The 19206-nt window shown below is 38.7% G+C and overlaps 1 protein-coding gene across 2 annotated transcripts in view; it reads left to right on the top strand.

Moving 5' to 3' along the window:
* LOC127433083 (bone morphogenetic protein receptor type-1B-like) overlaps window positions 1-19206 on the top strand; it is a 131073-nt gene that overhangs the window by 101928 nt on the left and 9939 nt on the right. For both annotated transcript variants that reach the window (XM_051684737.1, XM_051684735.1), the window contains 6 exons: window positions 13371-13530; window positions 16690-16792; window positions 17003-17105; window positions 18317-18410; window positions 18495-18633; window positions 18846-19038. In XM_051684737.1, the coding sequence (XP_051540697.1) occupies window positions 13371-13530; window positions 16690-16792; window positions 17003-17105; window positions 18317-18410; window positions 18495-18633; window positions 18846-19038 (792 nt within the window). The remainder of the gene's footprint in view (window positions 1-13370; window positions 13531-16689; window positions 16793-17002; window positions 17106-18316; window positions 18411-18494; window positions 18634-18845; window positions 19039-19206) is intronic.

The raw sequence follows: 19206 nt of genomic DNA, 5'->3' as shown, positions 1-19206 counted from the left end.
CGCAGCCAAAATGCTAACTGTATGTTTTTTAAATAAAGAAAAGCAATGCAAGAAATTTAATTTCTGGATTCAAAAGTATTTATTAAAATATTGTAGCATAAAAAATGAGTTCAAAGTATGTGAACATGTTGAAGTGTAGGTACATATTATTTATTCTACATGTTGAATATCAATCAGAAAATCAAATATTTGGCATACTTTTGACGTTCCGTGCTGAAAAATAAATCATCAAATTAATTAATAACTACTCGCTTAACACAAAATGGGTGTCGTTTTAAAGACTTTACAATGCATATAGGCAATATAACCAACTCTTACCAGGTGTTTCTTAATTTGAAGATGTGCATGTCAGGCTACGGCATAGGTTCGACACAGAAGTATAAATCGGCCTTGAGTGTGGACGTGGCCTCAGAAGGTAGCTGCCTATTTAGGTTGTAGACAGAAAGGGAGCTTACTAGGTTTGGCACAGATCTAGTGTGTCTGTCTTCTCCTCTGATTGCAACGCAGGTGTTTTCAAGGTTACACAATTCCTGCCAAAGACGACTCACAGGTTTTCAGTAACAAGCGTTTAATTTACAGGATTCACATCCTACTCTTTATTTAGCATTTTATTTTTTTCCCCACTGAAGTCTGCTTATCATGTTAGTTGTCTTATTGCCCTAAAAAACTTTAGTTTTTTATGGCTATTTTGCTCCTCCTCTCTGACCCTTGCAGTCAAACCGATTGTATTTGCTACTGTACCTTTAAGACTTCTATATGTTTCTTCTATATTACTGAATTTCTGCACCACTTACGGCACCAAACAGAATTGCAAAAGTAACTGTTTATTCACTGGTTGGCAACAGAAGGTAGTCCCGCCCAAAACTATCGCCATTGGTTGAGACGATGTTCATATATAGGATACTCAAACAGATTACAATTCAGTTTAGTGCCAATATCACATTGACATAAGTATTCAGACCCTTTGCCATGACACTTGAAATTGAGCTCAGGTGCATCCCATTTTTCTGGATAATTTTTTGAGATGTTTCTACACTTTGATTGGAGTCCACCTGTGGTAAATTCAATTGATTGGACATGATTAGGAAAGGCACACAGCTGTCTATATAAGATATCACAGCTGAAAATGCATATCAGAGCAAAAAACCAAGCCATGAGGTCAAAGGAACTGCCTGCAGAGCTCAGAGACAGGATTGTGTCGAGGCACAGATCTGGGGAAGGCTACAAAAACATTCTTGGATGCATTGAAGGTTCACAAGAGCACAGTTGCCTCCATAATTCTTAAAAGGAAGAAGGTTGGAACAACCAGGACTCTTCCTAGAGCTGGCCGCCTGGACAGACTCAGCAATCGGAGGAGAAGAGCTTTGATAAGAGAGGTGACCAAGAACCGGATGGTGACTCTGGTTGAGCTCCAGAGATCATGTATGGAGATGGGAGAAACTTGCAGAAGGACAACCATCACTGCAACACTCCAGCGATCTGGGCTTTATGGCATAGTGGCCAGATGAAAGCCTCTTCTCAGAGCAAGACACACAAAAAAGCACCTAAAGGACTCTCAGACTGTGAGAAACAAGATTTGAACTGTTTGGCCTCAATTTGAAGCATCATGTCTGGAGGAAATCCAGGCACCGGTCATCACCTATGCAATAACATCCCAACGGTGAAGCATGGTGGTGGTAGCATCATGCTGTGGGGGTGTTTTTCAGCAGCAGGGACTGGGGACTGGTCAGGGTTGAAGGAAAGCTGAATGCAGCAAAATACAGAGATATCCGTAATGAAAACCTGGTCCAGAGTGCTCAGGACCTCAAACTGGGCTGAAGGTTTACCTTTCAACAGGACGGTGACCCTAAGCACACAGCCAAGACAACACAAGAGTGGCTTAGGGACAACTATAACTCTGGGAAAGTCCTTGAGTGGCCCAGCCAGAACCCGGACTTGAACCCAATCGAACATCTCTAGAGAGACCTGAGAATGAGTGGTGCCAGAGTAACAACCTTGCTCTCAATATCAGCAAAACAAAGGAGCTGTTTATTGACTTCCGGAAACAGGGAACAGTGCATGCACCCATCTATATAGGAGATGATGCTGTTGAGAGGGTGAACAGTTTTAAATTTCTTGGGGTCACACTCACTTCTACCCTCAAGTGGACTGAGCATGTAAAGACGGCCATCAAAAAAGCTCACCAACATCTTCACTTCATCAGACGCCTTAAGAAAACTCGCAAGTCCAGAACAGCCATGACCAGTTTCTACAGGTGTGCTCTTGAATCCATTCTCACCGGAGGCATTACATCCTGATACAGCAGCTGCTCATCACAAGCCAAGACTGCACTGCTAGGGGCGGAGAAAACAGCTCAAAGAATAATAGGCACGCGTCTCTCCGCAGTTCAGGAAATCCACTGTAAATGCTGTCTCAGGAAAGCTGAAAGCATCATGAAGGAGTCTAGTCACCCTGCACGACCATTTTTCTCCTTTCTCCCCTCTGGGAAGCGGATCAGGTGCATCATCACACGCACATCAAGATACAGTAACAGCTTCTACCCCACTGCCATAAGACTGTTCAATCATACTGTTACATCTAATACATAACTTTATAGACCCCTTCACATACACACTTAATATAATGTATCACTCATTTCAGAACACTTACCATCAACCTTTTTGCACTATTATTTCTGTTCATCCACAACTGGTGTTTTTTTTTTTTATATATATAACATTGCTGCTACCTCAACATACTGCTGCTATTTATAATTATTTATTACACACTTATATACATATTTACATTACACATTAATATATGAGTGCATATATGCATACTCATTTTACATATACACTACATATTCTCCAGGGGCTGGGTTGGCTAGTCCTGCTCTATACACGTTTGCACTACATATTCTCTATGCACATTGCTTTTTTTGTGTAAGCTTATGTAAATTTGCTGTCTGTCACTCCCTGTTTGTCTTGCTTTCTTTGCACATACATGTTGTCTCAGATTTGCAAGAAGTACCCAAGAATGCCTTGTACTTAGTACTCTGTACTCTGTACAAATGGCAATAAAAAAGCTTTGACTTTTGAGTTTGACTTTGTAAATAGCTGTCCACCGATGGTCCCCATCCAACCTGATAGAGCTTGAGAGGATCTGCAAAGAAGAATGGCAGAAAATCCCCAAATCCAGGTGTGCAAAGTTGGTCGCATCATACCCAAAAAGACTCTAGGCTGTAATCGCTGCCAAAGGTGCTTCAACTAAGTTTGGGGTAAATTCATGTAAAAAAAAAAAAAAAAAAAAAAATAAATAAAAATATATATATATATATATATATATATATATATATATATATATATATATATATATATATATATTTAAAGCATTTTAGCATAAGTCTGTAATATAACAAAATGTGAAAAAATGTAAGGGGTCTGAATACTTTCTGAATGCACTGTATGTATATATATATATATATATATATATATATATATATATATATATATTTACACAGTATATTGTAGTTGAAAATGATGAACGTGTAACAAAAATATAATATACATTTTTAATATTTTGTCATTCTAAACAATTGAATTATTATATAAAATCCTTAATTATATACAAGTTTTTTTTAATAATAAGAATTTTCATTGTTATATTATCTTAGATCTCATATTAGCCAGTTTAGTCAGTTTATACAATATATTTTTTAAGTTGTTGAAGCCTAGATTTTATACTAGTGTATTATTTTAGTCATTCCAAATGGTAATTTAAATTAATAATTTTTAGTTTCAGCCAAGTATTTTAATTTTTATTTATTAATTAAATTTATATATTTTGGTGTTAGATTTTAAGGACTTTTTTTTTGTTGTTACTTTTTGTAGAATAAACTATTCTTCAACCTAACAAAATTGCAACAAGTATCAAACACTCCCTCTCCCTCATTGGCCACTGGTCAACCAAGCCGGTGACCCCACCCCAAACTCACGCCATTGGTTGAGTCAGTGTTGATAAATCGGAATACTCAGATTGCAATTCAGTTTGCCGCTAGTGGTGCAGAAATGACACACACTAACTTCAATAAATGATTAGGATTAACTGGGGAGGAAGTTTTGAGTTCTAAATATTATGATTGTCACATAGAACATCAAACTCTTGTATTTTAAAACGACACCAACATCCAGTTTTCCATGATATGAGCTCTTTAAGAGAAATGACGACAAAAAAGCTTTGAATTAAAAAGACGTAATGATTTCAAACACACTTGAGGCGTGTTTGCTTTTGTCACATTTCACAAATTCAACACGAGCTGCAGACATTCAGTGTTCCCATTGTTACACTGGCAGATCTATCACAGATGAGCTTCTGTAACGAATCCGTGCAGCGCGGGAATGACTCACAGCGAGGGGAGCTGCATGGCTCCCTGACCGGATATGGATCATATTCCTCCAAACAGAACCTGATCTACTGTCAAATGTGGGAGTTCAGCGGCAGCCCCCACATGAGCTGCACCTGTGGCCCTGGACCCTGGGGACCCGAGATGTCTCGCTCCTCAAAGAGATTCTGTTCTTCACCAGAACTGTTCAGACAGTTATCTGTCCTCCATTGTTCTGATTGTTGTACTGTTGTACGCTGCAGTTGGACAGAAGAAAGACAGTTTAGTGCTCTAATGTGAAAGTATCATTGAAGTCTTTACATCATTCTGTGCCATATTCGACAGCAGTCTGTTCTGAGAGTCAGGAACAGCAGGGGAAAACAAAAACACAAAACAAAAAAACAATGCTTAATGCAATTAATAAAATGCATGTTATCATCCCCAGACAGCATGCAGAACGAAAAACTGCACATTTCCGCAGAATTGTGATATCAGGAATTCATAAAAGTTCTATGCATTCTCCGCACCTTGCATATTTTAATAAGTATATTGGCTAATTTGGTGATGCTCTCATTTACAAATAAGGATGTAGTACTCTCAGCTTCACTTAAATTATTTTGTTTAATTCTCTTCCATAGAATTCTGCACATTTTCCCTCAAAATCAGCACAGAAATTGCAAAAAAAAACAAAGTTAACAGACTTGCGATTCATATAATTCATAATAATTATCTCAAGTTAGTTTTTACATCTATATGAATGTAGTATTTTTAAAATACTATACAATAATAATTTCAAACATTGTTGGAGCCTAAATGTTATTGTAGTTATGCCAACTGGAGGAAAAACAAGTGCACACCGGTGGACTCTCCTCTTCAGTTCACCCCACAGGTTTTCTATGGGGTTCAGGGGACTGGGATGGCCATGGCAGATCCTTGCTTTTGTAGTCAGTGAACCATTTTTGTGTTGATTTTGATGTGTGTTTTGGATCATTGTCTTGCTGGAAGATTCAACCATGGCCCATTTTAAGCTTTCTGGCAGAAGCAATCAGGTTTAGATTTTTTATCTGTTGGTATATGATAGAGTCCATGATGCCATGTATCCGAACAAGATGTCCAGGACCTCTGGCATAAAAACAGCCCCACAACATTAAAGTTCCACCATCATATTTAACCGTGGGCATGAAGTACTTTTCCATATGGCTACCTCTCTGTGTGCACCAAACCCATCTCTGGTGTTTACTGCCAAAAAGCTATTTTTTTGTTTTATCTGACCATAGAACCCAGTGGCATATGAAGCTCCAGTAGTGTCTGGCAAACTGAAGATGCTTGAGTTTGTTGTTGGATGAGAGCAGAGGCTTTTCCTTTCTTCTTGAAACCCTCCCAAACAACTTGTGGTGATGTAGGTGATGTCTGATTGTAGTTTTGGATACTTTTTGACCCCAAGACCCATATAATTACTGCAGTTCTCCAGCTGTGATCCTTGGGAGAATGTTTGGCCATTTGAACCATCCTCCTCACCGTGCGTGGAGACAATATGGACACACGTCCTCTTCCAGGATGATTCATAACATCTCCAGTTGATTGGCACTTCTTAATTATTGCCATGATGGTGGAAATGGGTATTTTCAATGCGTTGACTATTTTATTATAGCCACTTCCCATTTTGTGATGCTCAACAACATTTTGCCGCACATCATAACTTTATTCTTTGGTCTAACCCACTGTGATTGATGATTATGGGAATTTAGCCTCTTACCTCTGATTTATACCCATGTGAAACAAGGAAGTCATGGCTGAACAATTTAATGTTCCTAGTCACACAGGTGCACTAAAAATTTTAAATATGAATGGGAATATGCTTCAGATATATTTTACTCATTATAATTTCTAGGGGTGCCAGTAATTGTGGCAAATGTGTTTTGGAGAAAAATATTCATTTAATTATTTCAGTTATTTATTTAATTATTTTAATTATGTCACTTAAATTAAAGGTTAGGTTTTTGTGAATATTTTGAATGAAAGATCAATGGAATAAAATGCAAAAACCTATTTACATTGTATGCTATATATATATACACACACACACAGTTGAAGTCAGAAGTTTACATACACTTTAAACTATAGTTTTGGCAAGTTGTTTAGGACATCTACTTTGTGCATGACACAAGTAATTTTTCCAACTATTGTTTACAGACAGATTGTTTCACTTTTAATTGACTATATCACAATTCCAGTGGGTCGGAAGTTTACGTACACTAAGTGATGAAAGAAATAAAAGCTGAAACAAATCATTCTCTCTACTATTATTCTGACATTTCACATTCTTAAAATAAAGGAGTGATCCTAACTGACCTAAGACAGGGAATGTTTTCTACAAATAAATGTCAGGAATTGTGGAAAAATGAGTTTAAATGTATTTGGCTAAGGTGTATGTAAACTTCTGACTTCAACTGTTTTTATATATATATATATATATTTTTTTTTTTTTTTTTTTTTTTATTGTGTTATTGTAGTAATGTCAGCTGAAGGAGGATCAAGTATAAGTATAATCAAGTAGAACAAAAATAATATTAATGGTAATTTGTGTTATTCTTAAATTATAATTTTAAATAATCCTTATTTTGCATACTGAATCATATAAAAAATTAAATAAGAATTTTTATTTCTGTTGTATAATCTTAGATCTCATATTAGCCAGTTTAGTCAGTTCTTAAATCTATAGTTATACAATCTATTTAATTTGACATATTATGCAGTATTTTAAGTTGATGGAGCATGGATTTTATAGTAGTGTAATTGGCAAGAATAAAAATATTAAGAGTATTAAAGGAATATTCCGGGTTCAAACAAGTGAAGCTCAATTGACAGCATTTGTGTCATAATGTTGATTATCACAAAAATCGTCCCTCCTTTTCTTTAATAAAAGCACAAATGTGTGTTCCAGTGAGACACTTACAATGGAAGTCAATGGGGTCAATCTGTAAACATTAAAATACTCACTGTTTCAAAAGTATAAAACACAAGACGTAAACAATATGCGTGTTAACATGAATTTGCTGTGATGAAATCACTTACAAACCTTTTCTGCTAATTTTACAGCTTCATTGCCATGACAATGTAATATCAATAAACCTTAAAACCCTAAAACGACTGTAAAAATGACGATTTAAACAGCTCAAATAATACACCAGTTTTAACAGAAGAATTAATGTAAGTGCTTTGATAAAATTATAAGCTTCACATTTCTGCCTTTAAACTAGGGATGCACCAATCCTATACCTGGATCGGCATCGGCTCCGATACTCGACGAGCCCGATCCAAATCCAATACTATGTGTTAGTCATGGTCATTACTGTCCAAAAATGACATAAAAGAACCATAAAAACACCATTATAGCAGTTCATATGGCTCGTGCATTTTATTCAAAGCCACTTGAAGACGTGCGATAGCTCTGTAAATCACAAAAGGATGTTTAATAAGTAAATATATAGTATGCACAGCGCCAGCGTGTTAGTGAATGCTGCTGCTCTGTTGACACAAACTCACGCACAGGCTGCTGATGCACTCGCGGATATTTTTATCCTTCATGCGTGTGCAATATTTGAGCACTACTCAAGAACAACATCTCCGATGTAGATGCTCAATAGTTCGGTTCACTTATAATATGCATTTAGAACGGCACCGGAGGAGCATTTGACCAGAATCTGAATAAGAAGTGAATTAAGCCTACAAACAGACACATACAGGACTTCCTGGAGAGTTCAGAATGTCAAAATAAAAGCGTGAGGGTTTAAAAAGTGCGCAATTTAAATATATTACTGTTGTATTTAAAATTAAAAGTCAATAATAATATTAATAACTTTTATTATTATTGTCATCATTATTATTTGTTTACAATTTATAACAATATTTAAGTCGAATGGGTTCCAAAAAATAAATGTGTGAATGAAAAGTGGACTGATGTCTTACAATTAAATTGAACAAAAAAAGAGATCTGAAGTCCAGATGCACGTTGAAACATAAAAAAATAAAAATAAAACACTGGTTTCTTTTCTACTGAAGACATGAAGACTGGAATTACTGTTAATTTTGCTGCTACATTATCCAGTTTACTAGTTAATAATAAAGTGTTTCTTAATAAGCTATACATTTATATTGAAATAATGTGTAGTTAGAGGTTTGTGTCTCTTTACATATTAAAGAGTACTCCAAATTATTTCCACACAATTATGTAAAGATATTCTAAACTGATTATGCAAAACAACAACACTGGTATCGGCTTGGGATCGGTATCGGCTGATACTGAGATTTATAGTAGGTATCGGTGCATACCTACTATAAACCCTCCAAAAATGGTCCCCATTGACTTCCATTATAAGTGCCTCACTGGAACCTCCATTTTTGCTTTTTGACGGACAATTCAAAATACATTTTTGTGCTGTCAATTGAGCTTAACTTGTATTGAATCCGGAATATTACTTTAAGGGATGGTTCACCCAAAAACGAAAATTCTCTCATCATTTACTCACCCTTATACCATCCCAGATGTGTAGAATAATAATATATTTTTAATCTTTTAGCAAAAAAGGACTTAAACCCACACCTATCATATCACTTCTGAAAACATGGATTAAACCACTGGAGTCTTATGGATTACTTTTATGCTGCCTTTATGTGCTTTTTGGAGCGTTATGTGCAGTTTTGGTCACCATTCACTTGCATTGTATGGACCTACAGAGCTAAAATATTCTTCTAAAAAACGTAATTTGTGTTCTGCAGAAGAAAAAAAGTGTTGTAGTCTTAATAACGCTCTCTGATCAGAGCCGTTCACAGGCGTCCCCTCAAACACCTGCTGGATCACTGACCCGCACCGCTGCTGAGCTGCTGCACATTGAACCATTGTCTTTATCAGATGGACTCTTTGAAGCTCAATCTGATTGGTGTTTCTCAGTTAATAGAGTTACGGTGACCGCGGTCATGTCTCCCCCACGGCTACAGCTGCTCTCAGCGATAACACACGTTTGTTTTCATAGGGAAATGGAAAAATGTCAAGTCGATTTTTTTGGCAAGATGCTGCAGGATCGTGTCACGCCGGATGCTGCTGTGACGTCACACATGGAAGTTAAAATTATGGACCGTTTGTGTGCATGCAGTAACAGTGAATCTGATTGTTTTAGATAAAGAAAAACAAGATTAGACAACTCTCTGCCTGACTAGATTTTATCTATCAGGATACATTTGACAGCGAAAAGGATTGAAGGATGTCTCGAAAGAAATGTGTTGCAGGAGCAGAGCAAGTATTTACATTGTAATAAAAGATTATGAAGAAAAACTTGTTTTAGAATGATGCATCATTCGTGATAACACTAAGAAAGACTTGAACACCTTTTTAGCCTGTTGTCTCATTTCTAATATGCTGAAAATGGTCCCTTTCATCTTTCTTCGTCTCAACTTTAGCAGACATTTCAAACTTCTGTTTGTTGTGCATTAGGGATGTGCCACGGACTAATCGACTAGTCGTGAGATTGAAGTATTCTAGGATGTCTGACACTGTTTTAATAAATAGTTTAAACTGCTTGATGTCGTGAACTAGATGTGTACCCACATAATTATCTTGCAGTTCTGCGCTTTTGAATGTGCAGCGAGGATCAATTTGAAGCGTTCTGTACTGGAGCCTTTCTTATTTCTTACATTTTTTACTTTGATAGTTTAGTGCAATAAGGTGGAATAGTTATTTAGCTGTATATATGTTACGGGGGGGTCACGTAAACATACCAGAGCCTAATTGACCCTTCACTAAGCTCCGCCCCCTTTGTTACGGTCGCTCGCACTGACAGGCTCTGAAGAACTCCACATAGGAATGGCAGATGGATTCACTCCCAAATCAGTGCAGGAAATGCAGTTAAAATCCACTGTTTGCATCTTGAGTTCTTGTGTGCTGATGGCTGATGAACACTTTGTAGTGAGCGAGGGGTTAAGAGGACGGGAGGGTGATAGATGAGTCGTCTCGACTCCTGCATGAACTCAGGAAGGTCAAAGGTCACTGAAGGTGTGTGTGTGTGTGTGTGTGTGTGTGTGTGTGTGCGTGTGTGTGTGTGTGCAGTGTTTCCCCTAGGATTTTTTGTTGTAGTGGTGCTTTTGTGCATGCCTCCACGAGCCCATAACGCCGGACGTGTATTCACGCATGTCGGTGGAAGAATAGCTTAAAACGATCTTAGAATCATTATATATGGGCTATTCATGTTCGCTTGTCATGTGTGTCTTTACTGCGGGCTGTTGAAGAGCTCTGGGGGTAAAATTTACTAAAACATCTGAACATTTACAACAATCTTACCTAAAACACATGGGGGTTACAATTCCCCCGTGGGATTCACAGGGCAGATAATATAGCTGTACAGGACAGATGGAGCTCCAGATAGATGGATGTAACAGGTTCAACAAGCGTTCAGTGAGGTGCAGGAGAGAGGCATGCGGAAGAGCTGATTTACTCACACAGATTCTGGAATTACAGTTTTATTCAATCAAACACAAGATTATTTATTTGTTCATATGTATGGATTGGTTTGCCAATTCATAGCTGCATGTTAAAGTGAATAAAAGCTGCAAAATGCATTAAATTCCAAAAGCAAACCAAAATCCCAATATTTTATGGGATCTAAAATCCTAAGACTTTTTACTTTAAACAAGCCTGAAATATACCAGGGACTCTTATTTTGAAATTACAGAGATTTGTCTCCGTTGCAATGCTCTATATGTGAGTATATTTCCAAATGAAGCTTTTTACAGCCTATAGATTCACCAGATGAGGTTTCTTGATATGAAAATAAAATATTGGCAACTATCGGCATATATTTTTTCCAATAACCGATAGCTCCAAAAAGCAAATATTGGTACCGATTAATCTGTAAAACCGATATATCGGTCTACCTCTATTAGGCAGTATGTTAGTCGCAGTCGCCACTCACCTTCGTTGCATCATTTTTCCATGCAACTGAATGGCATTTATGAGAGAACAAGGTTAAATTGAAATGACATTTTAAATAAGTTGAGATCTGGAGAATTAAATAGTTTAGTTGCATGAGGGACACATTGTTGGTTTATTTAAGTGTCGCATTCGACTTTGGGTTTTAAATTCTCAACAAAATTGTTTCATTCAGCTGACACTTTCGATGTGTTTGAAAAAGTCAGTCCTTAATCGGTATTCGTTTCTAGGGGTTTTAATCACTAGATGTTTTACTGCATTTAACCTGGATTTCGCCATGAAATAAATATGCCATGGAAGCTGGCATGGTGTTACATTACAATCAGTTAAACAGTTCAATTTTTGCCTAATTCATCAAAGAATGAAGGAATGCAGCAGTTCAGTCCAGCAACAAGAGCTTTACTGCAATCACACTTACATGACAGAATAAAGGTGCTGTCTGTCTGTCTGTCTGTATTTTATGTTTGTGACTGAAATCCTGCTGAATCCACACACAGAAACCTTAAAGAGTGTCATGATCGTCCTGGCGTCTGCAGTCTGTCTCAGAGACTCGGGTATTTTTGATAATCTTGTCAAGGCCGTGAGCGTCTGTGGCTTTGTTCCAGCAGCTGTGATATCATAGACAGTACAAGCTTTTCTCAACACACACACACACACACACTGAACGCCTGGCCGTGATTCACTCAACACGAATCACAACATTAACACAAACACACTGATCTTTACACTACACACAATCTCTCGCGGCATTAAACTCGGTTTTGGTTTCATGTTTTGCAGGACTGTATTTGCATTTACTAGTTCAGCGTGTTGATCAGATCCTTTCCTGTGAACGACCACTGTTAACAATAATCAATATTGCATGTCAGAATGTCATGGTGATTATACTTGATTCTGTAGAAGCCACAAGTCAGTGGAATATCACATTTACTCTTTAAAAAACAATGGCTGGTAAAGAACTACACTACCCATAATCCTGAATAGTGATCCTCCAACATTTGGCCTTATGCTGCGTTCCATTCAAAGTCAGATGTTTACGACTTGATATCTCCGATCTCCAACAATAAAGGCATTCCATTGCCCAAAGTTCAGAAGATTACGCATAAGCAAACCAAACTGCAACGTTCCCATTAGCTCAGCAGTTGTTCGATTGTCACCAGAGACGTCTCCTAGCAACCAAATTGATAAACGATGCTGCAATACCATTATTAGTTGTACAGGTGTATGATAATCATATAACGAGGTTAAAACGTGTGAAAATCACTACGGTGTTAGTCAGACCAGTCATTGCAAACACAGACTTTACATATATGCAAACTGTCAGGTAATCGTTAACTGAAAGAAATCACAAAGCAGTTTCACTCCATCGAGCTCAATGTATACAGCAGTGCTGACGCGAGTCATATGGAAGCTCCTTAAAGCTCACATCGGGTGAAACAGTACTGACATTTTTTAAAGAGAGACACACACACGGGTTATGTGAGTTGTGTGTTTGCATTGTGAAGTGCACAAACTCTCGTCCTGCACTGTTTTGTAACTGCAGTCAAACTCTAGACAGTCGCTGCACTCCATTAAAATGCCTGAAGTGTTTACTGACTCTACAAATCTCACCGCACGAGTTACAGCGGCCGTTCACCGAGACACACCTCCATCATCATGAGCTGCAATGCCAAACAACAGATCTGATAGATTTGCCTGGATTTAAAGTCTGCATGAAATGATGTTCACAACCCATTTTACTTCCAGAATGTGACACATTTCAGAATAAAATTTAATAAACAAGAAAAACTGTAGGGCGCTCTTGATTTGATCTATTAGGAATTGGTTTGTCATGGAATAAGGGTGTTAAGGTACCAGAATGGAGGCAGAGCTGACTGAGTTTTGTGCATTTTGTCCCAGGAATAAAATGTATTTGATGGATACTGAAGGCCAAACACCCACGTGTTAATTTACCGGACTCATTAAGACTCGTTGATACCTCTTGGTGAATTATTTTCAGCATTTTAACAAGACTTTGTCTCTCTGCAGCTAATGTGTTGGACACCATGTTACTGACGAATTCTGGAAAGGCGACGGTGGGCGGCACTAAAGACAGCAGCAGAAGCACAGCAGCTGTGATTCCAGAGAGAATGTTATTATGTCACTGTTACCATCACTGTCCTGAAGACGCTACAAACAACACCTGCAGGTATACACACAGTCACACACACACACTCACACACCCGCACTCACGCACACGCGCACACACACTCTCACGCACAGAAACACACGCACTCACGCACACGTGCACGCACACACACTCACAGACACACACACACACGCACTCACACACACACAGTCACACATGCACACACACACTCTCACACACTCATACACAGACACACACACACACTCGCATGCGCACACTCGCACGCTCACACGCACTGGCACGCACACTCACTCACGCGCACACTCTCGCACTCACACCACACACACTCACATGCAAACACACACACTCACACATACTCGCACACACTCACGCACACACTCTCGCACTCACACACGCACGCACTCACATGCAGACACACACACACATACTCGCACACACACGCACACACTCTCGCACTCACACACTCACACTCACACATACTCGCATACACTCACGCACACACTCTCGCACGCACACACACTCACTTGCGCACACACACACACACCCTCACACACTCACACGTGCACACACACCCAGTTGCCTTCAGCTTGCTCACTGGGGCTCAAAATACAATTATTATTTAATTATTAAATTTTATACTCAATTTTCAATCATATTTAATCAAACTACACAATGGTGACTCTAAGACTTTAGATATTACATTTTCATTTTCTGTTAATGCATGATCTTCTGTAAAGCTGCTTTGAAATGATGTGTGTTGTGAAAAGCGCTATACACATAAAAATGACTTAAACCGTATTACATCTGGTGAAATATATGGACTATAAAAAGCTTAATTTGCCAAATTCTAAATTATTGAGTATTGTAACGGAGCCAAGTGTCTGTCATTTCAAAATAAGAGTCCCTTGTGTGTTTTGTGCTTGTTTTTATTAAAATTCCCACGTTATGCACCAAATCTTCATTTTTGTTTCTTAATAGGATTTTGGTTGTTCTCAACTGCATTTGCGATTTTATTTATTTTGGACTCTTGCAGTCTCTATGTCTGTGCCCATCATAGTAAGGAAAGAATTGGAACATTTTTATTTTTTTAATCTATAAATTTATTTTAAAACAGCCAGTTAATTAGTTATTGATATCGGCAAAATCCACTATTGGTCGACCTGTAATGCAAATACTGTACTGCTGTTTGCTTACAGTATACTTTTCTAAATTAAATAATTGTCACTTATTAAATATTTTGGCATACACTGGCCAAATAAATAAAAATACATACATACACACACACACACACACACATATATATATATATATATATATATATATATATATATATATATATATATATATGTGTGTGTGTGTGTGTGTGTATCACATCTGGGAAGGCTTTCCACAAGGTTTAGGAGTGTGTTTATGGGAATTTTTGACCATTCTTCCAGAAGCGCATTTGTGAGGTCAGACACTGATGTTGGATGAGAAGGTCTGGCTCGCAGTCTTCACTCTAATTCATCCCAAAGGTGCTCTATCGGGTTGAGGTCAGGACTCTGTGCAGGCCAGTCAAGTTCTTCCACACCAAACTCGCTCATCCATGTCTTTATGGACCTTGCTTTGTGCACTGGTGCGCAGTCATGTTGGAACAGGAAGGGGCCATCCCCAAACTGTTCCCACAAAGTTGGGAGCATGGAATTGTCCAAAATCTCTTGGTATGCTGAAGCATTCAGAGTTCCTTTCACTGGAACTAAGGGGCCAAGCCCAGCTCCTGAAAAACAACCCCACACCATAATCCCCCTCCACCAAACTTCACAGTTGGCACAATGCAGTCAGACAAGTACCGTTCTCCTGGCAACCGCCAAACCCAGACTCGTCCATCAGATTGCCAGATGGAGAAGTGTGATTCGTCACTCCAGAGAACGCGTCTCCACTGCTCTAGAGTTCAGTGGCAGCGTGCTTTACACCACTGCATCCGACGCTTTGCATTGCACTTGGTGATGTATGGCTTGGATGCAGCTGCTCGGCCATGGAAACCCATTCCATGAAGCTCTCTACGCACTGTTCTTGAGCTAATCTGAAGGCCACATGAACTTTGGAGGTCTGTAGCGATCGACTCTGCAGAAAGTTGGCGACCTCTGCGCACTATGCGCCTCAGCATCCGCTGACCCCGCTCTGTCATTTTACGTGGCCTACCACTTCGTGGCTGAGTTGCTGTCATTCCCAATCGCTTCCACTTTGTTATAATACCACTGACAGTTGACTGTGGAATATTTAGTAGCGAGGAAATTTCACGACTGGACTTGTTGCACAGGTGGCATCCTATCACAGTACCACGCTGGAATTCACTGAGCTCCTGAGAGCGCCCCATTCTTTCACAAATGTTTGTAGAAGCAGTCTGCATGCCTAGGTGCTTCATTTTATACACCTGTGGCCATGGAAGTAATTGGAACACCTGAATTCAATTATTTGGATGGGTGAGCGAATACTTTTGGCAATATAGTGTGTGTGTGTGTGTGTATATATATATATATATATATATATATATATATATATATATATATATATATATATATATATATATAAAATTAATTGATACCTACTCGAACAACACAAAAGGGGTGTCATTTTAAAGCTTAGAAGCTGGACTTTAGAATGCATATATGCAATATGACAAACTCTAAACAAGTGCTTTTTAATTTGCCGACAAATTAGAATTGTTCCGTTTACATAACTTCTAAAATGTAATTATTTACTCAAACATACGGTGAAAAAAAATGTGCAGATCGGAAAGGTCTCAAGTAGAAAACAACAAGCATATTGTTTCACTCACAGATCAAATATACATCGAGTAAAAACTATGAAAGCACAGAGTTTATATGTTATAAGCAGATTTCTTTTTGTCGCATTTTCGCTTGTTACTTAATGAGACATAAACAGAAAAAAAAACAGCAGATGTTCCTGATTAAAATGAGCCCAAATGCAAAGTGAATGTATAGATCTTAAAATAATCTTTGAGAAAATATGAAGCTACCTCAGATATCTTTAAAATCATTCTTGGGGATGGTCTCGAGTTACAAAGTGGACCAATCACAGCTGTTGAATTCTGCGTAACTGCTTTTTGGAGAAGTGCACATCAGGCTACAGTGTAGGTTTGATGAAGAAGTATAACTGGACCTTTATTTGATGTTTATGATGGTAATTTCTGAACAGGACTGATGGTTATTGCTTCACTATGGTGGAAGAGGAAGACGGCGGCGCTCCAGTGCTCACATCTGGATGTTTGGGTCTGATGGGCTCCGAGTTTCAGTGCAGGGTGAGTCATATATGCACATTTATACACACATTTCTTCATTTCAATTTCATCCAAGCGACTTACAGTGCATTCAAGATATTCATTTTATCAGTATGTGTTTTCTTGGAATCAAACCCATGATGTTGCTTGCGCCATGCTCTAGCAGAGAGCCACAGGATGTGCTGTTGTGAAAGTTCTGTCTCCTTCTGATCTCACATGCTCTTCCATTAGGACACAGGGAACGCTCGTCTGAGGAGGATGTTGGAATGTTGTACGGATCAGGATTACTGTAACCGTGACCTTCACCCGACCCTGCCGCCTCTCAAGAGACCTGGTGAGAGAGACCACACACACACACACACACACACACACACACACACACAGCATTATAATGACAGAATCCACTGCGGTGGAAGACTTGATTTATTTAACCTTTTTGTTCACTACATAATTCACATAATTGTGTTTGTGTTTGACTATCATTCTGAAATGATAAAATTGTAATAATTAAGAATGAGTTGGTGTGTCCAAACTCCTGGCGGTGTAAATCAAAATACAACAGCATTACTATCACTGTACTGCCACAGTACATTTGGTACGGGACATCGGAGTAACGTTCAGTCATAAGATCACGAATAGAACACACAATCACACCCGTCTCTGGTCTCATGGTTTTTGACAGGTTCAAGTGTTACTAACCGCAGCTTTTGGGCTGCAGCAGCTGCGCAGGTGAAATGTGGTCTGCAGTGAGAGCGTTCTCAATCACTCTAATGAAAAGGACACGCATTCCCATGGGAGCGCTTGAGTTTCCTCATATCTGACGATCTGTCACAGTGCAGACACACCTCCAACACTCAGAGAGTGTGTGTGTGTGTGTGTGTGTGTGTGTGTGTGTGTGCGTGTGTGTGTGTGTGTGGATGTACTTGCCTTTCGTTTGGGGAATAAATCGTATTCTCACAATACCTCTCTTTTGGGGCATCCTTAATTGGAAAAATAAAGAAATAATGTTTTAAGTTCTTAAAATGTTAAGCTAAATTTAGGGGTAGTCTATGGTAATTTAAGTTTACCTTTAATGACAACAATAGAAGTGAATGGACATCCTGATTTGGAGAAAAAAAAATTAAATAACAAATAAATAAAATTAAATAATAATACATAAAAATAAGTAAATAAACAAATGAATATATAGATAATGTTTTTTAATTCTTAAAATGTGTGTGTGTGTGTCGATGGTAAGGTTAGAGTCCCAGCGCGTGTTCTCTTTTCGTTGAGCTGTCATTGGTGTCGTCCGTCAGAAACTTGATCAGCACGCAGCAGCAGGAAGAATGTGATCGATCATGACTACATTTCCCTCCGCTAGTTCTCAACACACACACACACACACACACACACACACACACACACACACACAGAGAGAAAGTGGAGGCCAAAAACTTTTCATTATCAGAAAATGATAGAAACCCAGAAATGATACAGAAAGAAGCACAGATGAAGCCGTCACATGTTGTTTGTTGTAAACACAATTTATTTGTTTGTTCTGCACAGATCTGAACAGCAGTATTCATCACATTGTGCTCTTCATCTCTGTGACTGTCTGCAGTGTCGTTCTGGCCTTCATCATCATTTTCCGCTATTACAGGTACATGCATCACTCATAGTACATGTTGGATTCTTAATAATATCAGTTAATCATTTAATTATATTTGTTTCCTGTCTGTGACAGATACAAGCGTCAGGAGAGTCGAGCGAGGTACAGTATCGGTCTGGAACAGGACGAGACGTTCATCCCCGCTGGAGAATCTCTGAAGGATCTGATTGAACAGTCTCAGAGTTCAGGCAGTGGATCAGGACTCCCTCTGCTGGTCAGACACACTCATAACAACAACATGTTGTACATCATTCAAATTCTGTAATGGTAATGGACAGTATGTGATGAATGCTGTCCATAGAGTTGCTTGAACCAGGAATATTCCTTACAGTAACAAAACTGAAGTTTGATTTCCACACTTCTAAAAGCACCTGTTTGCTGTTAGTTGTTGTTTAACTGTGTTTTATGGGCATTCTCTCTTGGCAGGTGCAGCGAACGATTGCAAAACAGATCCAGATGGTGAAGCAGATCGGTAAGGGCCGTTACGGCGAGGTGTGGATGGGTCGCTGGCGTGGCGAGCGCGTCGCTGTGAAGGTTTTCTTCACCACTGAAGAAGCCAGCTGGTTCAGAGAGACGGAGATCTATCAGACTGTCCTGATGAGACACGAGAACATTCTGGGTAAAAATGGTGTTCTGATTGGTCAAGACTGAGCGCTCAGTATGACTGACAGCTGTCATCACAGGCAGTTTGAGACACAAGGGGTTTGATAACTGAGAAATGTTTGTTAGAACTGTAACAGTCTTTTCATTGTAACATTACGTGATGGCGTTACTCTTAGTAACAGTA

This window comes from Myxocyprinus asiaticus, chromosome 42, assembly GCF_019703515.2.
Source record: "Myxocyprinus asiaticus isolate MX2 ecotype Aquarium Trade chromosome 42, UBuf_Myxa_2, whole genome shotgun sequence".
Taxonomy (NCBI): domain Eukaryota; kingdom Metazoa; phylum Chordata; class Actinopteri; order Cypriniformes; family Catostomidae; genus Myxocyprinus; species Myxocyprinus asiaticus.
Note: the sequence above shows the minus strand (reverse complement) of the source record. Positions and strands in the feature narration are given on the sequence as shown.